Source organism: Orbicella faveolata, unplaced genomic scaffold (assembly GCF_042242905.1).
Source record: "Orbicella faveolata isolate gen_17 unplaced genomic scaffold, um_ofav_v1 contig_24, whole genome shotgun sequence".
Lineage (NCBI taxonomy): Eukaryota > Metazoa > Cnidaria > Anthozoa > Scleractinia > Merulinidae > Orbicella > Orbicella faveolata.
In genome coordinates this window covers 31301438-31327500 of record NW_028301552.1, presented here as the reverse complement: position 1 = coordinate 31327500, position 26063 = coordinate 31301438, and the positions used below count along the sequence as shown (strand labels likewise).

At 39.2% G+C, this 26063-nt stretch overlaps 1 protein-coding gene and 1 long non-coding RNA gene across 3 annotated transcripts; both read left to right on the top strand.

Moving 5' to 3' along the window:
• Positions 1-2069: 2069 nt before the first annotated feature.
• On the top strand, positions 2070-20673 carry LOC110065027 (uncharacterized). 2 transcript variants are annotated; one of them, XM_089291826.1, is made up of 21 exons: positions 2070-2183; positions 3284-3375; positions 4427-4545; positions 5046-5148; positions 6373-6428; positions 7472-7530; positions 7679-7721; positions 8707-8820; positions 9745-9830; positions 10429-10512; positions 10836-10956; positions 12253-12271; positions 12927-13001; positions 13620-13776; positions 14227-14337; positions 14446-14512; positions 15047-15126; positions 15649-15670; positions 16224-16298; positions 17116-17155; positions 17633-20673. In XM_089291826.1, exons 2-21 carry the CDS (start codon positions 3300-3302, stop codon positions 19237-19239), a joined length of 3114 nt encoding a protein of 1037 aa, XP_089147952.1. In that variant the 5' UTR covers positions 2070-2183; positions 3284-3299; the 3' UTR covers positions 19240-20673. The 2 variants fall into 2 exon arrangements, with proteins under 2 accessions (XP_089147952.1, XP_089147951.1); XM_089291825.1 differs by having other exon boundaries at positions 2070-2187.
• A 3328-nt stretch (positions 20674-24001) lies between these two features.
• LOC110064995 (uncharacterized) lies at positions 24002-25890 on the top strand. Its single transcript, XR_016208147.1, has 3 exons — positions 24002-24240; positions 24870-24927; positions 25524-25890. It is a non-coding gene; the product is annotated as an uncharacterized LOC110064995 (long non-coding RNA).
• The last annotated feature ends 173 nt before the right edge of the window (positions 25891-26063 follow it).

Here is a 26063-nt window from a genome sequence, read left to right as displayed (position 1 = left end):
GCGTCTGCGAGGTAGCGGACAAATCCAGATAAAAACGGAAAATATGCAGACCTGCCTTGTATGCCAAATGGTCAAACGGTCAAACGGCTCTACTCCGCTTACAAGTTCTTCTAATAACACAGCATAAAATGCCCTTCACAAACAAGTGTGAAGCAAAAAAGGTTGAGACTGAAATCCAAAAAAGAACGCGGAAACGTGCAAATGTCACGAGGGGTAGAAGTCCGTGTAATTTAACACAATTTTCACCAAACCATTCAGGCGAACCAAACACCAAAAAGTACTTTCCATTTAAAACTCTGGGTTTTCGTCATTCGTGACGGAAATAGCTGGAATACCCGAATTGGTTGGAGACTTTGAGGACCGAACTTGGTCTTCCATCAGAATTCGTAACGGCCAGATAACAATGAGAACAAAAACGGCGCTTGAACCATGGGGTTTGTCATTTTCCATGTCCGCGATGATCGGAAGGCATTGAAATATTAAGAGCTTTCCAAAGCCAGTGGATAGATTAAAAAACATTTTTTCTCTTGGAAGAATGATCAGTGAGGAGATCGGTCACTTCGAACAGAGATTTCACTGCTTCAAAAGCAGTATTCTACCTCTGCACACTAGTACGCATTATTTCTACTTGCTGATCCTTTCCGGTTTATTATAGATTGTGGGAGATTCTCTAATACCCAATAAGATCGAATTATCGCTTATTAAACAATTGCTTTATGAAGAGACCAATCACACACGACTACTCAGATCCTAGTAGTTCGCTGGGGGTCTCAAACAAGGATTTGTGCAATAATTCGCAGACGGTTATTTACAGGGAAATTTCTGTCTGCGGCGTAGGCTACGGAAACTGGAGCCGTCACGCACTGGGGACCTCTTCATTGGCATAGACTTCGACACTATGACATATCCGTGTGTAAAACCTCGGTTGTAGATAAAAAATGTCGATTTTAGCAATAGACAGAGGTTGAAAGTCAGTTAGTGATACAATAGTATATTAAAGTGGTGGCGTCAAACAAACACATAATCTTTGATTACTATACTACTAGTTTGTAGACAGTTATTTCCAGGTCACATGGTAGTGAGTATACAACAGTTTCCCTCACTTTTGGCCAAACTAACCCTAACCCTAGCTAACCCTAAGTATTACCGGTATCGCAGAGGTCACGGGTTCGAATCTCGTTCAGGTCTGAATTTTTTTTCAGGCGTTAATTTCTCAACTGCTTAAGTTGTGTTCATAACTGCGATGATCAATCATGTCTTTATATGTTTCTCCGCAGTTCAAATATATGATTTCATATGTTCACTTGTATTCTTCACCATCTACGGTTATATTACGAACCCGCAAAATGACCAGCTCCTAGATGGCTCAGTTCGTAGAGCACTGCACCGGTATCACAGAGCGAGTCATGGGGTCTAATCCCATTCAGGCCTGAATTTTTTTCGGGCTTTAATTTCACAACTGCTGAAGTTGTGTGCATAACTGCGATGATCAATCATGTCTTCGTATCTTTCTCCGCAGTTCAAATATATGATCTTACATATATTCACTGGTATTAAATTAATGTTATTTCAACCTAGAAAAGGTATTTTGGATAAATTTTAAACCAATCACAATGGCTAAAGCGTTTTGTCAGTTGTCAGCCTGAAATATGACTACAAATGTCAGTTGTCAGTTAAATTCTCGGGTATTAATAAGTTGTCAGTTATTTATTATTATTATTATTATTATTATTTTGCCATTTGTCAGTTGTTATGTAACCTCGTCCAGACCATCGTTCATGGCCTTGAATGAAGGCCACATAAGCATAATATTCGCGGCAAAATCATTTCAAATCTCTACGTGCGAGAATAGCAAGGGAGAAAATTGTAGTATCTTGTGCACTCCCTACATTTGTTAATCGCATCTTAAACATCTGATATAGTCAGCCAATACTACCCACAGTGGAGTGTCGCATACACTTCCCAGCATCAAAGTCGTATGGAGATCCTAATAACAGATTCCCATCACATGTAAGCCTTGCGGACCTACCTTTCTCGTTCGTGGACTTGTCCTGTTCCGACCGAGTAGGACTTGCTCGAGAAGTGTTTGACTTGGCGCGTATTTATTTTCCACTTTGGAGGAACGAAAATGACTTCAGCCAAGAAAGTCTACTCGACTTTGCACTGATCTTAGTTCATGACCTGTAGGTATAATTTCTCTTTTATCTGTCTGCATTCTTTGTAAGTCGCAGTTGATAGATTCGATCGAGGACAAACTGGTAATGTTGCATGTAAGTTTGGAAAATTCGATCGAGGACAAACTTATTTGTCAGCTTTTGTGTGTCTAGTTCGCTGCACCTCGATCGCTCAGCTAAATCCAGCCAGATTTTTAACATTTTTGGCCTTCATTAAAGCTCTTAGAACTAGTGCAGTCAAATTCTTAGCCTTTGTTGGGCTGAATAGTTAATATGACTTGCAATTTTTCCCTCAAACAAACTGGCAATGAATATTTTACGTTGGGTGTTGGTGTTCACGCTATTGAGCTTAAAATTAAGCTTCCTATTTTAAAAGATTTATAGTTACCATTTTCACAATCAACAGCCTACTAGCTTTATATGTGTATCACATGAACAAAGTCAACAAACCAAGTAGAGTTTCAATTTCCCGCTTCAGTTCTAAAGGCGGTCATTTTGGATTTTTTGATAGAGTTTGTTTCTGGCATCAGTCAGCTTACTTTTTTGAATAATTGTAGAAAAGCCTTCATTGTTTGCAAGGAAATGTATTTGATGCCAATTCAATTATGAAGGTCCAAACATAAACTGCTGGTTTTTTTTAGGTAATATTTTGGATTATTTTGGATCACCCATTAATGTAAGGCCTGCAGATCATGTGTACTAAAGGAAACTGTGGTCGAGTGTCGATCTATACCCTTGATAAACCTACAATCATCATCTCGATTGACACTCGATCCACTTCGTGATCGATACTCGCTCAACACTCAGTCAACATCTTGATTGACACTTGATCAATAGTTGGTTGACTGTCGACCAGCTCATCTGCATCAAATGAAAATTAGTTGACTGTTTTTTGAAACTTGGGAAGAGCTCTGTGAATGAAAAGTGTTCCCAGTCTGGGGCCTAAAAATCAAAATCCATAAGAGCCCCTCTAAGATGACCACAAGTCTATGGTCCAAAGATGGTCATGTGGTAATGAGGTGCCTTTGTAGCTTAGCACTATTTTGTCCAAAAGTACAGCAAGAACCCCATGTTAGTGCCCCCTTAGAAATGCTGCTTTTTTGGTTTAGTTTTAGGAGTCCAGTCATGCTGTCAAACCAAGTTGAGGATTACTCTGATCAAGAGGCAGAACTAGAGTATACTGGTGTTATTAACCTGTCAGGTGAGTAACAGTTACCTGTTGTTTTGAGAAAATGGCGTACAAAAGTAAGGCAAAGTTGTTTATGGCAATTTTGTGCTCGTGAAGACATGCAAGATAGTCTGGGATGTCCCTGATACATGAGTCATGTATGTCTCGTTTGGTGCTCAGTGGCAGGGGAAGGGGAGGGAGGGACAAAGGTCTGAACTTATCACTTAATGGCTTCCGCTTCTTATAATAATTATTATTTTCTTTTTCTATTACAAATTAGTATAAATTTACTAGCGTTCTATCACAGATGCTGTTCTCTGATTGGCTAGCATAGCAGTTTGCCCTTGTTAGCAAAATGACGGCCGCTTCTTGGCTTTTTCGAAGTGTCTGTAAAGAGAATTTAGATAAAGTTTTGAATGACTAGTAGATTTATACTAAAACAGTTACATGTAGTTGACTCGAGCTGTGCTCTCGTCAGCTATCACACGATAGAAGTCTCCAGCTTATGATCTAATATAGGGTACTGTTTCAAAAAATGCAGTGTTACATTTTCCCCTTTTTGTGCTGGTTCCTGCCACTTAACACTGACACTTCTGCCCTCTTTTCTCTTAACTACCACAGAGCTGGGGGTTAAGTCTGTGTCAGGTCAAGTGACTTGTACAGCGGGAGCTTATCTCGGTTTCTGTAGTTTGAAGTGACTACTAGTCCATTGTGGGGTTTCCCTCCAGCATTAAATTCACCAGTACCCATTTATACATCTGGTTGGAGAGAGGCACTGTGAGTGAAATGTGTTGTCCAGGAACACAACTCACCCCAGGCAGGGCCTGCACCCGGGCTTTCATTCCGGAGTCCAGTACACTAATCATCACTACACCCCACCTCCTCATTAAGAGCTGTAGCCGACCCCGTTTATCCCCGGCTTCCAACTTCCTTGTGCCTGTTCCCTACACTCAGTTTTAATTAAATTTATCAAACTTTGCTTGTTTCAAATCTCCAAACAGAACTTTCTTTAACCCTTTTGTAATCATTTGTGATGTAAAATGTTCTATTGTGGAGAAATTTTATTTTTCACTCTCAACTGCAGGTCGTCATTTAAAGCAGATAGAATGTCTGCCCAAAGGAGTCTCTCCATACACTCTTCTTTTAAGCAATAATGATATATCAAAAGTGGAAAACTTACAACACTTTGTTCATTTGCAGCAGGTGAGGAACCCAAAAGTTTAAAAATGTCTTTCATACTTAATAGGATTGTTGTCTGATTTTCTGGTGGCTCTTCTTAAATCAATAATATTGCACAACTGTGTACTTTACATGTAAGTGGAAACACTGAGACCTTGGAAAATTGCTTTTGAAATGTGCAGAAAGTGAAACTTCATAAGAAAAGCCTTTCTCTCAATGGCAAGATTTGTCATTCCCAAAGTTATATCACAAAGGTTTTTTTTGTCAGGCATTACTGGTACATATACATGTTAGTCAACCTGGCTGGGCAGTGTGCTAAAGAGAGAACTTCAAAGCTAAATGGAATTTTAGGGAAGTGGATACTGGTTGTGCAGAAATTGAAACAAATTTTTGGGGACTTAATTCTATACGTAATACAGATGCCAAAATTGTAGAAACCATGTACTGTAGGCAATGTACAGACACTTAATGATTAGCCCAAAAATTAATCACACTTCAAATTTGCTTGGATTTGCTGTTTTCAGCTTTCTCTGTCTGGTAACCACATTGTTGATATTAAAGGAATCAGTGCAGCGTTGCGTTTGAGAGTGTTGGACCTCAGTAACAACAGCATTGTCGCCATTGAAGGTAAACTGTTTGCAGCCAAGTACTGGACGGTGTGATATACACCTACAGTAGTACATGTAAACTGTACAATCATTGAATCATATATTAGAATATAATGACACTTGACAGTTTGTAAATTAATACATATTTTAGTAAAGGGTGGCCGGGGAGAGGGGGGTGTGTTATTATCATGCTTTGTCAGGGGTGCCAATCGGAAAGCTGGAGTTTAAGGACATTGGACTGATTTGAATCAATCATTGTGTAGCTACTGGTAAAGTTCGCTGGACAGTCCCTTAATTAATTATCGCACCTCTCAATGGACACCAAGATCATCTTAACAACACCTCCTGGCGACCCTGAAAGTGAGACTAAAGAGTTACGGCGAGAGAATATTTGCTGTGGCAGCACCAAGACTATGAAACTTGATCCCACTCAAACTAAGATCTGCATTGTAGTTCTTCAACTGACAGTTTTAAAGGGCATTTAAGAACATATCTTTTTTAACAGGCTTTTTAACTCTTTTAATTTTTAGATGACAAATATGTTTCAATATGTTAGAATTTTAACTAAGTTTATTCCTATAATTTTTTCCCCTTCACCTTCTTTCTTTTAGCTTTTTACTAATCTTTAATGTAAAGTGCCATGGATAATTAGTGGATATGGTGCTATACAAATATTTTTATTATTATTTATTTATTTATTTATTTGTTTATTTATTTATTTGTTTATTTATTTATTTATTTATTTATTTATTATAAGAGGTCACAATTGAGTGCTCATTGAACTGCCTTCTTGGCAAGATTGTAGTCTTTTACATAGAAGAACATTTTTGGCTTGTTGCCTCGGAAGGTGCATGTGATATATATGTGGCATGGTGAAAGAATGTCTGGGCCAGAGGCTGAGCCAAGGCACTCTCCTTACAAATTTTCGATCATACTGTCTGTCCAGGAGTATTCATTGCCAATATGGTAGAGGATAATCCTTTGCTATACTGGCCATGGGTACCCCTTGAACTGTATAAGGCATCCTGAGAAAACGGGAGGATAAACCTGCAATGGGCCAGCATACAAGTACCATCCAGGAGGGTATACATGTAAAATGTAGCAGCAGTTACATGTATACAATGTACATAGTCACTGAATGCTGTAAAACCGGGATGGACATTCTAATGATTCTCAAGCTTTGGACAAGTGTTGTCTTATTGTGCAATTTATGTTACAATTTTTTTTAAAATTTCACTTGAAGGTGTCAGCTCATTGAGGAGTCTTGAATGGTTGAACTTATCTGGGAACAGTATTGAGGTAAGCTGCTACTGGAAATGTCAAGAGTATTAATAGATTTAGCCAAACCTAAAAGCAGAGCTCCTTATTACAATAAGTTCACCTTGCTTGAGCCTGCAATCCAATTGAAAACCTGTACCTGGGCAGTTGTGAACTTCAAAAAAAAAAACATGTGACCTCTAAACATGAGCCCATGATATTGTCATGTGAAGCTGGTCAGCAGGTACCTTGTTTTGACAGGTGTCAGTTGAACATAACATGGATGCCCAATATCAAAGGTGTATGCTGTAAACCCACCCCTCTTGATCTCTAAGTGAAAAGCCTTGGAAACTAGGTTATTGCAGAGTGACATTTCACATTGATTTACATGAAGGGGCACACATATGGACGTATGTATGTACAGACAGTCATGTGACGGCCAAGTTTTTTGAGATTGCTGGGTTCCCAAATTTTCTAAGGTATGGGGCTCTGCTGACATGCGTTCGGTGTGCAGGAACTCAGCTTGAAATATGTCTTTGATTGAATTTGTGTTTACTTAGTATGCAAGTGTACCTGCACTGAAATTAACAGAATTATGTGCCATGAATACATTAGAAACTTTGGGATAACAGTTTTCGAACAAGGCTATTGATTGTTTAACTGTTTTCATGATCAAGTCCCTTGATTGTCAATGCTTGATTTTACATATTGTATAACCTACTGTACTACTAGTCCTTCAAACGAGTCTAAAATGTATAGTACACATGAGATTAGCAAACTTCCAATCTAATTGCAGATGCACCAGCAGCTTCATGTAAATATACTGGTCCACATGCATTGTCTATCTATGGATGCTCCTTGCCATTCCTAATTTTTCTTATCAGCCTTTGTTGAAGCTGTTCAACATAATATTTTTACACTGCCTGCTTTTGGTTTGTAAACTTATTTGCCTTAGTTTGTGCTTTCATTTGGTCACTTTAGTGTGTTTTAGACTATTGAGGTCTTAAATAAGTGAAATTACATGTACATGTACAGTATTGCAGTTAATGCTAAATTTGATCTTATACAGTGGTTCTTTTCTGTAGCAAATTGAAAATCTTGATAGGAATCACAGTCTATATCATCTGGATTTGTCAGACAATAGGTAAGAACGATCATAGTAACATTAATTTTCAGTGAAAACTGAATTCAAAAATCCACTGATGAATGCATGATAAAAAATCCATGCCTAGAAGATCTATTGATTTCACATGACTCATGTGTGGCTAATTCTCCTGTCTTGTTTTTACTAGTATTGCTGTTCTCTCAGGTTTAAAAGCCCTCACAAAGTTAAAGGTAACTTTTTTTTTTTACATGTAAGTTTGCGACATACATCATCCTGTTGCAAACTAGGGACCATGTTTACTGCAGGTAGTGTAAGCCGACACTATGGATGGATATATCAACAAACACTTGGTCCATACGTTGGTTTACAGTCGCTCAAGTGTTGGCTGAGTATCAGTCAAGTATCTGTTGAATGTTGATTGAGTATAGCTCAGTACACTGAATGTCGGCTGACGTATTGACTGAAAATCGACCAGCTGATACTTTTCCAACGTATCGACCCAGGGCCGGTCGATATATTGGTTGATAGTGTTGACAGACACTACCTACAGTAAACATGATCCCAAACTACTATACTAGAGACTTTTGGCTCAGTGAGTTAATGGTTAGGATCTTGCCTGTTACCCTCAAAGTGCCTCTCTCTACAGAACTGTGAACAGTAGGGCTGCTGGTGAAAATCGTCACCTTTTTCATGATCTTGGCAAGCTACTTTGCAGGGCTATTCATCATATTTTTTACGAAAAGATGGCATAGTCAGCCATCTACTCCAGCTTTCGAGCTGTTTAGTTCAAAATGTTGTCACAACCCAGGGTTGTAGTTAGAAATTGGAATAGGTGGAAGAATATGTTTAATAGGCGGAATGAAGCCAACAAATTTTCTATTTTTAGCTGTTGTGTATCGTCCCTCTGCGATTCATCAGCCGAAATTTTTTTAGGAATAGCCGGCGATTTTTTCCGGCTGCCGGCTTTTATCTACATCCCTGCAACCTTGCCTCAACCCAGGGAGGGGTGTGTTTTCTACACTTGAAAACAGTACTGTATGTTCTAACCGTGCATGTCAATAATACATTTTTCTTAATAATGGTTATTGACCAACCTTGTATCATTACTAAATGTCATAAAACAGTGTTCTTGAAAATGCAAAAATGATAAACATTTATTAAAGAATTCATTTTTATACAAAATTTTATAAACAAGTCACTGTGTGTATCTTGTAGACTCTTTTGCTGCATGGAAATCTGATATCCTCACTGGAAGGCATCAAAGACCAAGTATCAAACACAGTATGCACCCTCTCACTGGCAGATAATGAGATATCGGACCTTAATGAGGTACATGTACACATATTGTGCACTATTACATGTACCCAGTGAAAACAGATACTGATCTAGGTAGTGCTGGCTTTGATTGATTGGTATTAAATTCATGTAAATTTTTAAATTATTTTTTGTATTAAAATGTAATTAAAGAATCTGAGCTGCTACCCACTCAGCAGATCATTTAGTAAATATAAACAGCATGAAATAACGGCTAGCATCTAAGATAATCTTTTATAGAACATGCAATTTTGGACCAATACCTGGTAACGCTTTCATGCTATGGTAGGCTAGTGGTATGGTCATTCAAGGCTTTCAACTTAAACTTAAACTTAGTGCCCCGGTTGGCGGGTCATGGTGTATCTTCTCTCAGTTGGATGAGACTCCACTATCACACTGCCTTTCTGGGCCCAGTGGTGTAAATAGGGCTGAGGAATTGTTGGTAGAGCAACCTTACAAAATGTTGAGGGAAACATGCCATAAACTGGCATATCATCTAGTGGGAGTGATCATAGACACTTCATGCTATGGAAACCAAATTAAGATACAATGCATAAGGTAGCCCAAGCATTGACAAGCCATCTGATCCCATAAAAAAATCTGATCCCTTGATCTTCAAGTTTCAATCCCAAGGATCAGTGGAGCCATATGGCTTGTCAGTGCTGGTACTGCCTTAAGTTTGTAATTCTGGTTTCTCCAGCATGAAGTGACTACCTACATATGCAATGTGGAATGTGGCCTGAGGCTGGTAGCATATTGGTTAATATGTTCAGCTGGACTTGAGATGAAGAGTCAACGATCAAGGATAGCCATTGCCTTTGAATTCCATGTTTTGTTTTTGATTAATACACTTTCTTGTAGAGTGGCATGCAGTTTGAAAATTGTCAGTCAAGGACGATTTAAGCGTGCTTATTACATCTGTCTTATTGATTCATGTAGGTGGTGCATCTGTCATTTCTGACCAATCTTGAGCAGTTGTCACTTGTGAACAATCCTTGTGTACTGGCCAGTAGCTCCTGGAGACTGTATCTTTTACACAGAATACAATAGAATTCTCAAGTTGTTTGCTAATTCTGCCCCTGCTTGAAAGAAGCATGAGATCCTAATAGTTCCATGTTAATAACACAACTCTACAGAGGTCTGCGCCATGTCTTGCAGAGACTGTTGCTTGGTTTTAAATTTCTTCGTGCAATTTGTAACCAATGGATCATGTCTACAACATGTACTAAAAGCATCCGCGGTCAAGTGTTGATTGATCCATACCCTGAATCGACCCTCGATTGACACTCGATCGTCATCTTGATCAACACAGTCAACACCTCGATCAATACTCTGTTGACACTAGACCAGAACTCGATCGACATCTCAATTGACACTCAATTAACAGTCGGTCGATAGTTGGTGGTGTTTGACTGACTCTTATGCATCGATTGACACTCTATGATGTGTCTGTGAAAATCAGTCAACTCTCCACCTACTGTCAACTAAGATGTTGAGTGAGTGTTGACCGAGTATCTTGTCGATCAAGTGATCAAGTACAATAATGCGTCTAATTGGAAAGCCTGCAAGTGTGCAAATCAATTTAGACTTCTTGCAGATGAGTAGTCCTTAACTCCTTGCTAGAGAGGTGAATTACAGACCATATCTTGTGTACTGCTGTGGTAATCTTAGGAACTTGGACGGAAATTTGGTCAATGATCAAGAAAGGTCAGTTTGTTAAAGACAGCTAACCTTGACAAACATTAGTGCCTTCAAGTTGTGTAGTGTAAACATACATGTAGGTAGGAAAAGGTGTGCCAATACTGTTAAAACCTTTACAGTAATAGACAGTCTCCTTTGCAGTCATTCATTCAATCACCAACAAAACCTTGTTTCTTTTCCTCTGTTTTAATTGCAACAAATTTATCACATGTTTGTTAGAAATTCAGTTTGATTATTCCTTTTTTTCCCCACCATCCCATCCTTCATCAATTATTTATTTATTTTTTAATTTTGTTTTACAACATTTTTCCTTTTGCATGTACACATAGAATGCTTGCAAGACTGCTAGATCAAGCTTTCAAGCGGATAGGCCATCCCTCCCAAGGACAACATGTTCAACTTGTGTCTATATTACACCATCTTTGTTCTGATTCTGATCCTGTCGATCAGGTATGGAATGGGGATTTCTTAAAGGTATATGTTTAAAAGTAATGTACAGGGCTCTTGTTTTCGTAGTGTTTAAGGTGATTCCCTAGTAAAAGAACCTGCCATAGATTTCCGATGAAACTTGGTGTGCTGTTGTTGCAGGACAAGGAGGTATTAAAAACGTAGTAAAAAGAGGGGGTCACCGTGCTTGTTTTCACGCCACGATGCTGGCAAATATGGTTATTTAAGTGACTTTTAGTAATCTCCGTGGGCAACAAATAAGCTCAATTATTTTTCAATGCAGCGTGTTATATCACACAGGTTTGACTTTCTTTGGTTGTTTATTCATCTTTGTCCCAGAAAAAATGTCCCCCAATACATGTACCTGCATTTTTTTATCCTTTAAAGGAAACATAATTTGGACATGCGCTGTTGGGCCCGTTATGTCTCCCTCTGTAGTACTTATTTCATTTGCCAAAAAAGTAGCCATAGATTTCTGCTATTATTCTCAGTTATTGAGGATATTGTTCTCATTGAAATTATGAAATAAAAAGTGGGGGTCACCATGCTCGTTTAATAGAAAAGGAGGATTTATTTTGCTATCAAGCATAGTTCGAGGGAAATCTCTTACGTTTTGTACGTCCACGTGCTCACGTGCGCGCTAATGACGTGAAAATCATGCGCAGTAGGGATGTGCAATGCAATACTATGGAATCACCTTAAAAGAATGGGTAAAGATAAAATTGCATTTATGAGACATAGTGGATCATGTGCACTAAAGGCATCCACAGTAGGGTGTTGAACGATACCCTTGATCAGTACCCTCAATCGACCCTCCATTGACCCTCGACCAGCGCCTCAGTTGACACTCGATCGACACTTGATCAACATCTTGGTCGAGAGTCAACTAATTTTTGCAGACATACCATTCAGTGGCGATCAATTACGATACCTCTGAACAGGCTGACACTCGACCAACTTTCGACTGACTGTCAATGAGTGTCGATCGAGATATTGATTGAGTGTTGACTGAGTTTGGCTGAAATGAAATGTTCATCAAGTGTTGATCGAGATGTCGACTGAGGGTTGATCAAGAGTACCAGTTGACACTCGACTGTGAATGCCTTGGCACACATGATCTGACATAGCTATAGTATTTTACTGAATACATGTTTGTCTTCTCAATTTTGAGTAAACAAATCCCTCGAGGTTCAATATATTGAATTTAATAGCTTGGCCAAGTAGTTCAAGTGATGCAGTTTGTTCCAGGTCATAAGAATATTATATTATAAATAATTATATGCCTTTGTTTTTCTACAGACTCAAGCTGATGACCTTGGTAAGTAGACCATTTGCATTTATGATCATGAAAATGTAAATCAAAGCTGTCTCCTGTCACCTTCAGTTACAAGAGAAGCCCCTTTTGATCACATCTGTTTGATCATGTCTGTACGCTAACTTATGCACAGGAAGTTTGGTTTGTACGTTTAGTTGAATGTGGTTTGACAGCTTAGATGATAACAGACTAACATTGCTTATAGAGCAGTTTTCAATTGAGTGTCATAAAACCAAAACCAACATTATCACTCTGGTCAGTCACAAAGGACACGGCAATTCAGTGAACCAGTTAAAACTCAAAGCAAATTTATTTAGCAGACCCCCTCAGTGTAGCAAAGCGGTGCAGTAATCCTCACTAAAACATGGCCAGATTTTAGCAGCTTTACCTCTGTCTGGATCATGGTGAATATCACAAAAGACCAAATTACTAGCTGTTTTGCTGTACAATTTTAAAACTTGCTGACTTAGACAGTTTTTAATTCAGAATAAATGCAAAATAGTAGCCATGTACCCTTTGTTTATTACTTGGCATATGTTTGTTGCTAGGATCAATTTTATTAACCTGAGTGCAACAATTTAGAGAGTAGATATTAAGTAGTATAAGGTAGAAAAGAGGTTTCATGTGAAACAAAAATTGCATCTGTTTTTTACTTTAGATTGCAACATGTTATTGGAATCAGAGAGCTTCTACCTTCCAGTTCCTTCATCAGATGTGGAACAAACAGAATCTGGTGAGTTCTCTCTTGATAAAATAAGTCATTGTACATATACAGAGTTCTTTGTCTTGATGGTGTTTTATGCTAGTGATGAACATATCTCATACTAATGTCGTACTGGAAGAAGAGCTCATACGTGGTTACCAGTTGTCTCCATCATATTGTACCTTATCAAGTTTTGGCCCTCTCTTTGTCATGCAACTCGACGCTCTCAGGCTCATGAGAGAGTCCTCTCCCGAGAGTGTAACGTTGCGTGACAGAGATACATGTAAGGCCAGAACTGGACTAATATTGTACCCAGTGCCGGTCTCTGTACTTTGATGTGATTTCTGGTAAATTTTAAAAAGGAATTCTCTGCCTGCACAAATTCCCCCTGTTTGAAGGTCATGTGAGCTTCATGCACAGTGTTGTAGTAATTAATAAGCCAATAAGCTAATTAAAAAATAATGAATTATAAAAATAATAATAAAAAAATATCAATAGCCATATTATAAAATGTATGTGTAGATCCCGGAAGTGGCAAATCTGATTACATGTAGATGTATAATCTTCTGTCTGTAGTCAATAGAGTCGGGCATTTTTTGCTGATTGAGCAAGCTGTCTGTTAACACAATCCTTTATCTGTCGTTCAAGATGACCCCATAATGACTGAAGAAGAAGCTATCCGTCTGTTTAGTTTAGCAGCTACCATTATTCAAGCTCACGTACGTGGCTACTTAGTGAGAAAAAAGTTTGACTTCTGTCAGTATCGACGAAGGAACTATGCTGCAGCCTCCATTCAGGCAGTTTGGTACAAAAACTCATTGATTTCGTTTTGATCTATCATATTGAACCCCCTTCCCTTCCTTTTTCCCACTGTTTCCTTTCCTTTTCCTTCCCTTCCATTTTCTTCCCCCACCTGCCCTTTCTTTCCCCCTTATCTTCCACTACCTTCTCTTTCCTTCCTCTTACCGTCAAATTCCCTCTTCCCCGACGGCAATCCTTGCCTTCATTTCCTCTCCTTTCTCTTTTTCCCTCTCTCGTTGCCTTTCATTTCCCTTTCCTTCCCATTCCATCCCATTCCATCCCGTCCCTTCCCTTTTCTTCTCCTTACCTTCCTTTCTTTTCACATCCGTCCCTTACCCTTTCCCTTCCTTCCGTTCCTACCCATCACCTCCTCTTCTTTTCCTGTCTGTTCCCTTCAGTCTAGGTTTCCTTTAACTGCTAATCAACTGTAATTTATGTCAATCTTCCTTCGTAGGAAGGGATACCGTGCTCGTACAAGGGACATTAAAGTTATGAACATAAGAAATGAACTAAGGGTCAGAAGGTTGATTTCCCTCATAACCAATTTATACAGCGCATTAGAGAGGTAAACATTTGTAACTTAACTAAAGAGTTCAGCAAACTTTGTTAGTTACTCAAACAGATTCTTCAAGTGAATGAAGTATTGATTGTTTTTTCATTGCCCTTATTGCAGAGAACATGAGGATGCTGTCAAAAGCAGGGAACAGTTGACGACAGCTATAAAATATCTTTGGCACCAGGTAGCTGCACTTATATGAAACAATTCTCTTAAGATTATTTTGAAATGAGTTACTATTACCTCACCTACTTTTACCTATGAAAGCAGTTCAAGTTTTCATTTGAGTGTCGAAAAGTCATTGGTTTTGCATTGCTACGCTACACGATTGGTTTAAAAACTCGCACCACGTTTTCATCCAATTGGAAATAAAACCAAAACCCATCGTAACTCGCTCATTCACGTTTTCCCGCGCTTCGCGACAGCTGCGTGTATTTACTATGAGGTTTGATTGGTTCATTGAATTGTCTGTGTTCTTTGTGATTGGCTAGAGTGAATACTTTGGTTGGTTTTACAATAGTCAATTGAAAACCGCTCCACATGGTATGTTGTTTATGAAAACCCTGACTGATGTGCTTGCGCGAGGGATGGTTTTAGACAACTCTTGCACAGAATGGGCTGATTTAATACATCAAGTGAAATAGTAAACGTCGTTGAAATTGGTCAATTTGATGAAGTTTTGAGGCGCCGTAATCAACTGCTTGTGTGCTCCTATTAGATCACAGAACAGAAAAGACTGAATCAAATCCAGCTTCACAAAGAACAAGTTAAAGCAGCAATTAAGATACAAGCTTGGTGGTGGGTACAAAACGTTTCTATCACTTTCAAATCTATGTGGGACACTTTGTGCTGGTAGACTCACATGGGGAAACGGGGGTGTTGTAATTAAAATAGTTCTTTGAACTTACTGTTCTGTGTCGGTCATACCTTGTTTAAAGTATACAGGGCCAATATCTCTAAGTGTGTAGATACTGTATGTATCGAAATCCTCTTTCATCGTGTCATTATTTTCCCCAAGACAGCTTAACTGATCTTTTTTACAGTAGATCACAGTACGAAATATCTAGGCAGTGAATTTGTTGGTTTGCTCCCTTAATTTTTCTGCTGTATTTCTGGGAATGATTTCTTGAAATATCTATTGCAAGCTTAATTCCAAGAAAGTGATTTCATCCTTCAAACTTGAGGGATGTACTTGTGATAGAAAATCGCTCAGTTTCGTTTTGTTTTCATAGTTCTCCTTGCATTTTGTTTTTCAAAACCTGTCAAATTTATTGGGAGAATTTACTAATGCCACTTATATTTTGGTTCCTTCGGTTTCAGGAGAGGGTGTATGTGCAAAAAGGTAAATGACTCAGTCTTAGATTAGGATGTGATCTTGTTAAATGGAAGACATTTAAAGGAAAGCTTCCTGGCTGAAATATCGTACATTAATTATTTTGATCGGGACCTTGGTGTACACTAAAACTTCCTTTATTATCCTACAGTGGAAGGGAAAAAACACCAAAAGCGGTGAAAGCAAACAAAGGGATATCAACTAAAAAGAAAAGAAAACAAAGTGATTAAAATATTCAAAATTCCACCAAAATGGCAATTCTGATCTCTTTACATCCTGTCACTAAATCAAATTTGGTGACCTGTATTTCACTTCCATCTGCCTTTACTTTGGACCTTCACACAACGCGTCAGTCTGGTGTGACGAGTCGCAATACTGCTGCATAGAAGACTACACTAATCATTGCTAATTTCTCACCTTGCCATAGCAAATTTATGAGTTTACGAGAATTACGGACTTGTTGGTCATCGCACTAAAGAAAAAATTGTGCCAAATGTGCCACTAGAAGTCAGAAGATAATTAATACCGTACCTCTCAATACATTGTTGTCTCACTGTTGTAGGCATTTCCCCACAAGAGCGTGAACAGAGATAGAGTTACCATACTCTTTTCGTTATGTCGCAAGCTACAGATGCAGGTAATAATAGGTTTATTTAATTACATATTAACTAGTTTACGCGAGTGAGCAAGACAAACCAAATCCTGTTCTGTGACTGGCTAGCAGAGCTGCTTTGAAGGGAATACTGTATTCGGGATTAGCGACCCGTAGTCCCGCAATAAAGTGGTGTTTTATAGTCTCGTTAGACATAAGGATTAATTTATTTACCAAGCTTGTTAAAGTCGAGATGGGTTGACACTGGTCTCGTTCTTTTTCTGCGGGCTTGTTAACTGTACTGTACTGTACTGTATTCAAACCATGTACTGACTATGCAAAACTTACCAAGTGTAACTATCTGAATCTATAAATGTGTGCTATTTAAATACCACTTGTTTCAATCTTTTTGCTTGGGACTGACGAAGAGGTCTGCTATAACTCAATAGTATGTAGTAAGTTAGTTGTCAGGATTGGCCAGAAACCAAATGCAAATGCCAAACCAGCTCAGCGGTGGCCAAGTGAGCATCTTTGTCTCACAACATACTTAAACGAATAAAGTGCAAGTAAAGCATGGAGCTTATTTTTTGGTTTTGTTTTTGTTTGTTTGTTTGTTTGTTATTGTTGTTCACCGTTGTTATTTTTTGGGTTTACACTGGAGAAGATAAACCCAATGTATCCTATTAAATATTCCTTTGTGTTGGAGCTACTGTTTTCCTGCTCTTTGTCGTTTCAAGCTTTTTGTTTTCTTCGTTTAAAGTCATTGCCAAGTTTTACAGGCTGTTGCACCGAGCGTGAGCCTGCTTTTGGTTGTTCGAGTGTCCTGTGTTCATAATATGTTTTGTACTTTTCTCTTCCACAGTTGGATGTCGTCGCATCAAAGATAAATGAAATCACAAAAGGTCTGCTCTGTTTTCTTCAGTGTCACTTCAAGTCACTCTATGACGGAATTTCTATCAGTGTATTTAACAAGCCACTGTGATCGTTGTGACAACATAAGCTATTTGTCTGAGTGGAGGTCAACACACGCCTTCAAGTTGGCCATTGCCTTGGAATTTGTCATACTAAAGTTAACAGCAAACCAAGTGAAGCGTACCCGTCAAGATTGCATTCATTTAATGAATTGATTATTTGAATATTGAACCAGCTAGTCGTTTCAGGAATGCAATAAGGAATTAATTTTTTGGAATATTGAACCCATTGACCATATTCTTGGAATGACTAGCGGGTTGTTTCAAATAACCAATTGATTAAGGTAATCTTGAGGGGTGCGTTTCTCTTGATTTGACGGTAATACTATAATAGTGTACTACTCTGGAAGTAACAGAAACCAGTAGTAGCTGTAGTAAACAATTGTTTACTCAATTTGTTGCTCTTAGGTGAAAAGCGAAGCGAAGAATCTTGTCAGGAAGACCAGACGGCTTTAGAAGGGCAGGGTCAGTTCTATGACACGGTCAGACAACTGGATTCGTCGCAAGATAACATCATTCTTTCACCTGATGGTGAAACGGACCACACGGAGACTCGTACGTATTCCTCTGCTCTTGATCAACTGGATGCCAAGCCAGGTGAATACACCGCCCACTTATTAGACGTTGCACAGGCTCGCACAATGAAGAAAGAAGATCTGGCTACTCCAGAAAACAATGTGCCTGCGCTAAGTCAAATAGGACATGAAGACAAATTGGTGTGTTCAAATGATTCTGCTCCGTTGGATCGTGAAGAGCGCGAAATGGTTCCTTCTTCAGCTGAGCAAGTTGACCATGAAGCGGCTGAATCCAACACCCACAAAATTAACCTGGGATTAACTGAGGAGACTTCATTGACTGATCTTGAAGAGGGCAACATCGTGACATCAACTCTAACAGGGAGTAATGAGGGGTCGTCTTCATACTTTGCAGGCAACACGGAATGTAATGAGATTGATGAAGAGCACTCACTCGATAGACGAAAAGATCACGATACCGGTGTAGTAAAGTATTCTTCCCCTGGTGAAGGAGATCTTCAAGGGGAAAGCGAAGTGCTGTCACCTGTTACTCAGGAGGAATCGCGAAACGAAACTGAGGCCATTGCATTTGAGGCTCAAATGGGTCAGGACATGGTGGTACCTGCAGAGTCACCTGCAACTGATGTAGTATCTCTGGAATCTCAACTTACTGGAGAAGTTCCTAGTGGGGATGGATCGGCGGAAGAAACCTTGCATGTGAGCGTACCGGAGATCATTGTGAGTAGCCCAGTCCCCACAGATGATGAAGGTAGCGATGCAGGGTCTACTTTTGAAGGTGATGCGAGCGACGTGCAAAGGGAAGTTGAAGACAGTGAGATGGTGCGGCAGAGCATTGACGACAAGCAATCTGGAGTTGATTCATCCCGGGAGGTGTCAAGCTCTTGTCAAGAAAACAAAAGTCATACATGTGACATAGATACATACACTGATCAAACGAAAGAAAACACTTCCATCAAACAGGAAGGTGGCATCTCTAGAAAATACCTTGAAAATAAGCTCTTGCCTTTTAGAAGCACAGCAGACTTCTCGCCTTCTAAAGAGACAAGTATTAACGAAAAACCTGGTAAAGATCCGACAGTTACCGACCAGTCAGGTTGCACTGTGTCCTCGGAAAGCGTGCATGTACCTAACTTGGGGGAGAGAGCCAGTAGCTTGCTGTCACAGCTCAGGTCAGAAATCGCCAGTATGAAGACAGCTCGACTGAGCAATGCCTCTCCAATCCAAGCTGCTGCTAGCGATGACGATGCTACCGAGATGTCACAGCAACGTGACACGTCTCAACCAGCACCACAAGAGCGTGACTCATCTCAACCAGGACCTGTTCCCGCTGTAACGTATCGTCTTCCATTGTTCGAAGACGTGGACAGCGCATGTTCGTCTTTCTCTCTGGATGACTTTTTGTCCGACCCTGTTACTGAGGAAGCTTTAAATTCCGCTTCAGAAACTAATCATGCACAAGAAGGTGCTGGTGATTATTGATCAGGTCGTGTTTCATGTTGTTCGTTTGCGATCTCCTATCGTAAACTGCTCCTTGTAAGCCCCGCTGCTTACAGGCCCATCTGCCTGTAAGCCAAAATATACATCCGGTTATAAGGCCCCCGGATATAAGCCCCCCCCCCCCCCCCCTCTAGCTTTCCTTGTTTGGAATTCGTTTCATTATGTTTTTTTTATTCCGGTTAAAAGCCCCCTCGGATATAAGCTCCTCCGTTTATAAGCCCATCTAAAAACCCTTACGAAGTTGTATAAGCCCAGAGCTTAAAAGCGGCAGTTTACGGTATTGTTTATTTGAACAGAATTTCAACTGTATAACACGCTCAGATTGACAGCCTAGTTTGTTGGCATGAGTTGTATTGTATGGCATGAATTGCATGTGTATGGAAAACTAATAATTAAAGAAATGGCAAGCACCACCCTTAATTGATTCTATGGTAGAAGTTAAGCGAAACGTAAGAGCTGTGCGAGTTTATCACACCGGCTCGCAGTTAATAAATAACATAAAACGCACCCTCTCTTGGTGGTAATTTCCTTTTTGACTAAGATAACCGAAAATGCATACAGAATAATATGTGGAATTTCTCTTAGAGTGTTCGACTCGATATCTACAAGCAACCAAGTATTATTTTGTTTATTATATAAACATACCAATGACGACGTTTTTGACGATTTTCCGAAGATTTCCGAACAGTTTCCGAAAATTTCCGAAGGTCAGACACGTTTCTAAACATTTTCCGAAAATTTATACACACATACGTATATAAAACTATTTTAAATCAGATTTTGAGTAACTAAAAATAGGCTAATATCTCCGAGAAATTAAAATCAAAATAATGTAACACTATGTATATTGAATAAAATATCAACTTAGAAGAAATTACAATTAGCCAATTAATTCATGCCGTCGAATTGCTCTAATAAAGTCATTCAGACAATAATTGAAGGAATTCAAGCCATATGTGGCAGTGCAAGGCTTAGGACGGGTGAGGAAGATTGCCGAAGATTTCCGAGAAAGATCCGATGTTTCGATCATATATCAACACACAAGTGCAGTTAAAGGGATTTATTATGTAACCATGGCGACGGTGATCTTTTCACACGTGAAAATGACATGTTATTTTCACGTGTGAAGGTGTTCATGTTTTCGCGCGAAAGCTCACCTGGTTTTTCATTGGTGTTTATATAATAAAAGTTAATACTCTCTAACGCCAAAGGGCTAATGCTAGAAATGCTAGCTTTTCCGCTAAATATGTCAACGTGCTTTAGTTTATCGGTTTAAAATGGATACTGACAACTAGCGACTAAGGTAAGATAAGATAGTTCAAGATGAGATAAGGCAGTTTCTCATTGAATTCCTTAGTTACTTAATTGCGCTCCTTTATTGGTAGTGTTTGTTCAATAAAAAATATTAGTATGTGACTTGTGTTTGTAGCCGATATAACATGCTCTCTCTGATTGGCTAATACTAGGGCATTATTTAGCTCTTATTAACGAGCAGGAGGTCTGTGTGGGAGAATCTTGACCGAGGTCATGATTACGACCGAACGCAGTGAGGTCTGTACACACGACCGAGGTTAAGATTCTCGGTTATGGAGATGTTTATTATTTGGCAAACAAGGAAAATTTAATTTGTCAAATGCAACTGGTTTGTACCAACTGACATTTTGCTTGCGAACAGTGATGAGCTGAACTAAAGTTGCTCACCCTCTTTGCTTTTTTTTTGAAAATGAAAAAATTACTCGATTCTGATTGGCTGAGAGCAGTGAAGTTTAAGTGTAACACCAGTGCAAAAAGTTTAACACCGGCCGGTGCAAAAAGTGTAACACCAGTGCAAATTACACATCGTAATTCTGGATTATGATTGGCTGAAAGACAATGGGAAATTTTCGAAACCAATCATATTACGTAAAATGACGAAAATTTTGTGCGGAAACTTTGAAAAAAGTTTTCTGGAATGAGAAAAATTGCTTTAAGAAAGGTCTTCCAGCACTTCCTCCACGCAAATTTTTTCATGTTTATATTATTAACAAGTGATCATACGGGTTTTCTCGTTTAATTTGGAATTAATCTGCACTTGTGAGTTTTTCAAAAAGCTAAAATTGCACTCGCCGAAGCGACTCGTGCAATTTCAGCTTTTTGAAAAACTCACTTGTGCAAATTAATTCTAAATTGAACTCGAAACCTGGGACAATAATTCTATTTTTAGAACAAATTGCGCCATCACCTGCGGCACACGCGCGTACATGCTGCAAGGATTTTTGCGAATGTCGCGCGGGGGAAATGACGTCCGAAATTCCCGAAATGTTTCATGTTTTTGCCCCACAACTCAACGCGTTTACGTCTGTTCGAATTTTGCTTAAGTATTTTCGTCGTAAGCTGCTCCAGTTTGAGTGAAGTAAGACAGTGTCGAATTTAGGTATGTTCCGCTGTAAGCTTACATATATCGCTGACCAAGTTGTGTTCCGACTGATGCTTCGTTTACATGAGCTGTGCATTACTCCACTTTAAATTTCACATATGTTGAAGATTAACAGCTTTTCCATTACACAGCAAAAAACTAGCTGGATATATTTAGATATAGCAGAGCTTCAGGACTTCATAGTTTCCTAGCTCCTCTTGCCACACGCTTGCGAGGAATTTGTCAGTCTATCGCGACCGAAAAGTAAAACAAAATAATTGCTAGTTTGAGTTTCGCTTGAATTGTAAGCAACGCTTGATGTTTCATCAAGGCTTAATAACTTTACGTCCGTAGATACTGCTCAGTTTTATTCGTGTAAAAATCCAGTAAATTCTCTGTTGTCGATGAATGAGAGCGCCCGCCGATGCGTGTTTTGTACAGTCAGTAAACATGACAAATTGTACTTCCGCCGCACTTTCGTGTGAAAGCGTACATCGAACTCAAACAATAGCTCTGTAGTTTTTAAATATGTTTAAGATTGATAAATGTTTGAGAACATATTAAAAGCTAAGCTGAAAATATGTGAATAAAGCAGAAACAATCAGCAAAGTTACGATGACGCTTTCTTTAATCAACTTGGAATAACGAATTCGATTTTGATGATCGAGTTATCAAAACTCCTTGTCTATTGTCATTTTCGCAGTGTAAAACTTCACTATGCTTATGTTGAAGAAACACACATGATGTTAGTAGCCTTTTTTGCATTCGTGAAATTTGTTGCAGCATCTCAGCACAAAAAATAACGAAAGAAATCTTTGTCAAGATTTGTTGACAATTGAAAACACCGTCTCGGACTTGAAAGTGCACGAGTTGCACGCACTATGCAAATGAGCTAATTGTACGCTTCAGACTTTCCTTTCAAAAACTTTTGCAAACTCACCAAACAAGCAGAGACAATAAGAAACCATCAAAACAGGTTTTGGTTATGATTAAACATTGTCTGAGAAACTCACAAATTAACTCGATACCAGAATAGAGAGTTTTCCTGCTAAATTCTTAAGCATACGCGTAAGCTTACAAATAGCGTGAGCAGATCTTATTATTCATTCCCAGCGCGAGATTGAAGTCTTGTTTTCGACCCTGAAAAACCCACCCTTTCCGTTAGCTCAGAGCATAAAACTACTTATTATATGGCAAGCTCCGCGAGCGGGCAAGATGAATCAAATCCTGCGCTGTGATTGGCTACCCGAGCGGGCAAGATGGGGCCATCTTGCCCGCTCGGGACTACCCGCCGTGTCCCGCAAGAAAAGTTTCCCCGAAAGCCATATAATAAATCCCTTATTGACCAAGCTTGTTCGGTCAAGATGGCTGGATATTGGTCAAGTTCTGTTTTTGCGAGTTTATGGACCGAGACGGAGTCGAGGTCCATAAACTCGCAAAAAAAGAACGTGGCCAATATCCAGCCATCTTGACCGAACAAGCTTGGTCAATAACCTATATATATAAGCGCCCTGGTTCGTATTCCCTGCCTTATTCCCTGCCATCGTTGTGAAAAATACGCAAGAGAATCTCTCAACTCTCACCATTTGATCACGCAACGTGACAACATCCACGCGAGAGCCCCTGACATGTGCGTGAATCCGCGCGGATATATGACGTCAGGATGGCGCAATTTGTTCTAAAATAGAAAAATTGTCCCATATCATAGGTGCGCGCGAATCCCGAGACTTACGGTCTCCGTCCCCGATTATGGCTCCTGCTCGAAACCGTATCATTACCTGTACTAATTTTTATTGGTGAGATATTTTTAAACTCATTGTAAAGCGCTATTGGATAGTAATAGAAATAGCGCTATATAAATAAAGTATTATTATCATTATCATTACCATTACCATTACCATTATCATCATCGTCATCATCATCATCATCATCATCATCATTATTATTATTATTATTATTATTATTAAATAGACACGAATAGTGGCAATAGTGGCAATAGTCACGAACAGTGGCAAATAGTCACGAATAGTGGCATTTAGTATTATATCACCCAACTAGTGGACTAATGCAAATCCTGCATTTTAATTGGCTACGCTACTAGAGGACTATTAGTAATAGTCCTCGAGTAGCGAAATTTGCGTAATCGAGCGCGACGCTTCCTTTCGTTTTATTCCCAAATAAATATATCTTCAACTTGCATTTGCTAACTTCATTATTGCCTTTTCTGTCCGACTAGTTGGGTGATACTCAAACAATATGACCCGTAGCCCTTGCGGGCTACGGGTCTAATTGTTAAATAGTCACGAATAGTGGCAAATAGTCACGGTTAGCCTTCTGGAACTGACTGATGTATGCATAAATTAGGAGCTGCAACTCTAACAGACTTAAAACAGACATCATTGTTTTCGCACGCTCTTAATTCGCGGAGTCTACGGACATCTAATTCTTGACCTCCAAGCATTTACTACAAACAGATAGGTAAGCTTTTTATCCCAGCAAACGTGAGCCTCTACCACGAGCGAAGAAACTGAAGAAAGATGCCAAACACATATAATCAAGAAATCAGTTTCTTTGTCAATGGAAGAAAGGTATGCAAATCTCAGCAGTGTTTATTTCTGGGTCAGTGTAACATATTTGTGAACTGCAGACTTTCAACCCTGCACAAACTTAATTTCAGTAGAACTCTCGTTTTCAGAGCGGCGATGGCGATCAGTTTCAACTTTTCAGTTCCTTCAGTTGCACTAATTGTTAAAAGCAAAGGGGGTTTTCAAGGTAAACAGGCATCATTTGCATAGCCGTTTGGAAGCCTTTGTTCAGAAAGATCAGTCTCTAAAAAATTCGGTCTCTGTAATCTGCTTTTTCTCTCAGTCTTTACCCTCAGTGCCTCAGTAAGATTGTGTCTTCAGAGTAAAATCGAAGACCATTGAGCTCCACTCTAAAAAGCTTCGCTGAGGCTAGCACCATTGAACAAATGTTCCTCCACGGTCAATGATTTTTTTCTCATTATACTAGTAAGTCACGCTCGAGTTATTGTCTCCGAATCGTTCAAGCTAAGGGGCCGCTACTACCTCCTTTTTGGAATAGTTAAACCAGGATCTGTGCTCAAGTTAGCTAAAGCTAAGCGAATTTTATGTACTCGTCAATCAACATGACCGGTTAAAAGTAGAACTCCTTTGCACATTCTGACGTGCTGACTAACTACCCACATTATTTTTAGGTCATAGAGCAAAATGCACAGCCTGAGATGACTTTGCTTGAATATCTTCGAAATCATTGTATCCTCTGATTAATCTTTCGTTGCGAAACGTTCTTTTAGTTTATCACGAAATTCTCTCTCCCAAGGCGATGCAAAATTGAGCTGTCAATTCTCCACTCGAGAATAAGTTACTAGTCTAATTGCGTGACGTCAACTAGTTGAGCCCTCGTCCAAGCAAAAGTTTTATGATCATAATATGACGATTACTTGATAATACATCTTGACAGTGATAAATTCACTGGGATTAGAGCGGTTTTCACTCGAGTGTCGAAACTAATTCGCATTTGCTTTGGTTTTGTATTGCTACGCTACGCAATTAGCTTAAAGTTTCCGACGCTTTGCCATCCAATCAGAAGTAAAGCCAAGACCAATTGTGACTACAATAGCTCGCGCACGTTTTCCCGTGCTTTGCGTCCGCTACATGCATTTGCTTTGTTTTGATTTGCTCACTGGATTGTCTCTGTCGTTTGTGATTGACAAGAGTAATTACTTTGGTTTCCATTTTACCTTATTCCGAATGAAAACCGCTCGAAAAGGGACATAAGTCATACTCGCCGTGCCCAAGTCAAGAACACAATATACATTTGATTAAATGTCACCTTAACAGTAATTCAGTGGCATTAACAGGCACCAAGCTTGGATGTGGTGAGGGAGGCTGTGGAGCATGTACTGTCATGATCTCCAAGTTATCTCAGAGGCCGCCACTGACCTGGTACACGCAAAGGCCCAAATTTAATTTGATCCTCTCGTGTCAAAACCAGCAAATGCCACCCCTTTTTGTTCTGTAAATACTTTAGTAGAGTACGTTTGCCAAATATGACGGTAGTCATTATTGTAATTTTGCCTAAAATGTGAACACGAGTTTTTCAGTGACAATTTTTCACTGTTTGAGTATGAAACTCGGTCATTGCTGACCTCGAGCCTGGTTTTGCGAAGCTCATGACTGAATAAATAAATTTTTAACCACAACTTTTAACCACAATTTTCCTCTTGACTATATTGTCCCACTTCTGCAGGATGTTCAGATTGCAGCTTACTGACCAATACTTGTTACAGGGAATATCTTTTCTAATTAGCCTAATTGTTGTACATCTTTCGTCATGTATGTTTTACTATTTTGTTTTGTTCCCGAAACTAACTATATGGAATACCGAT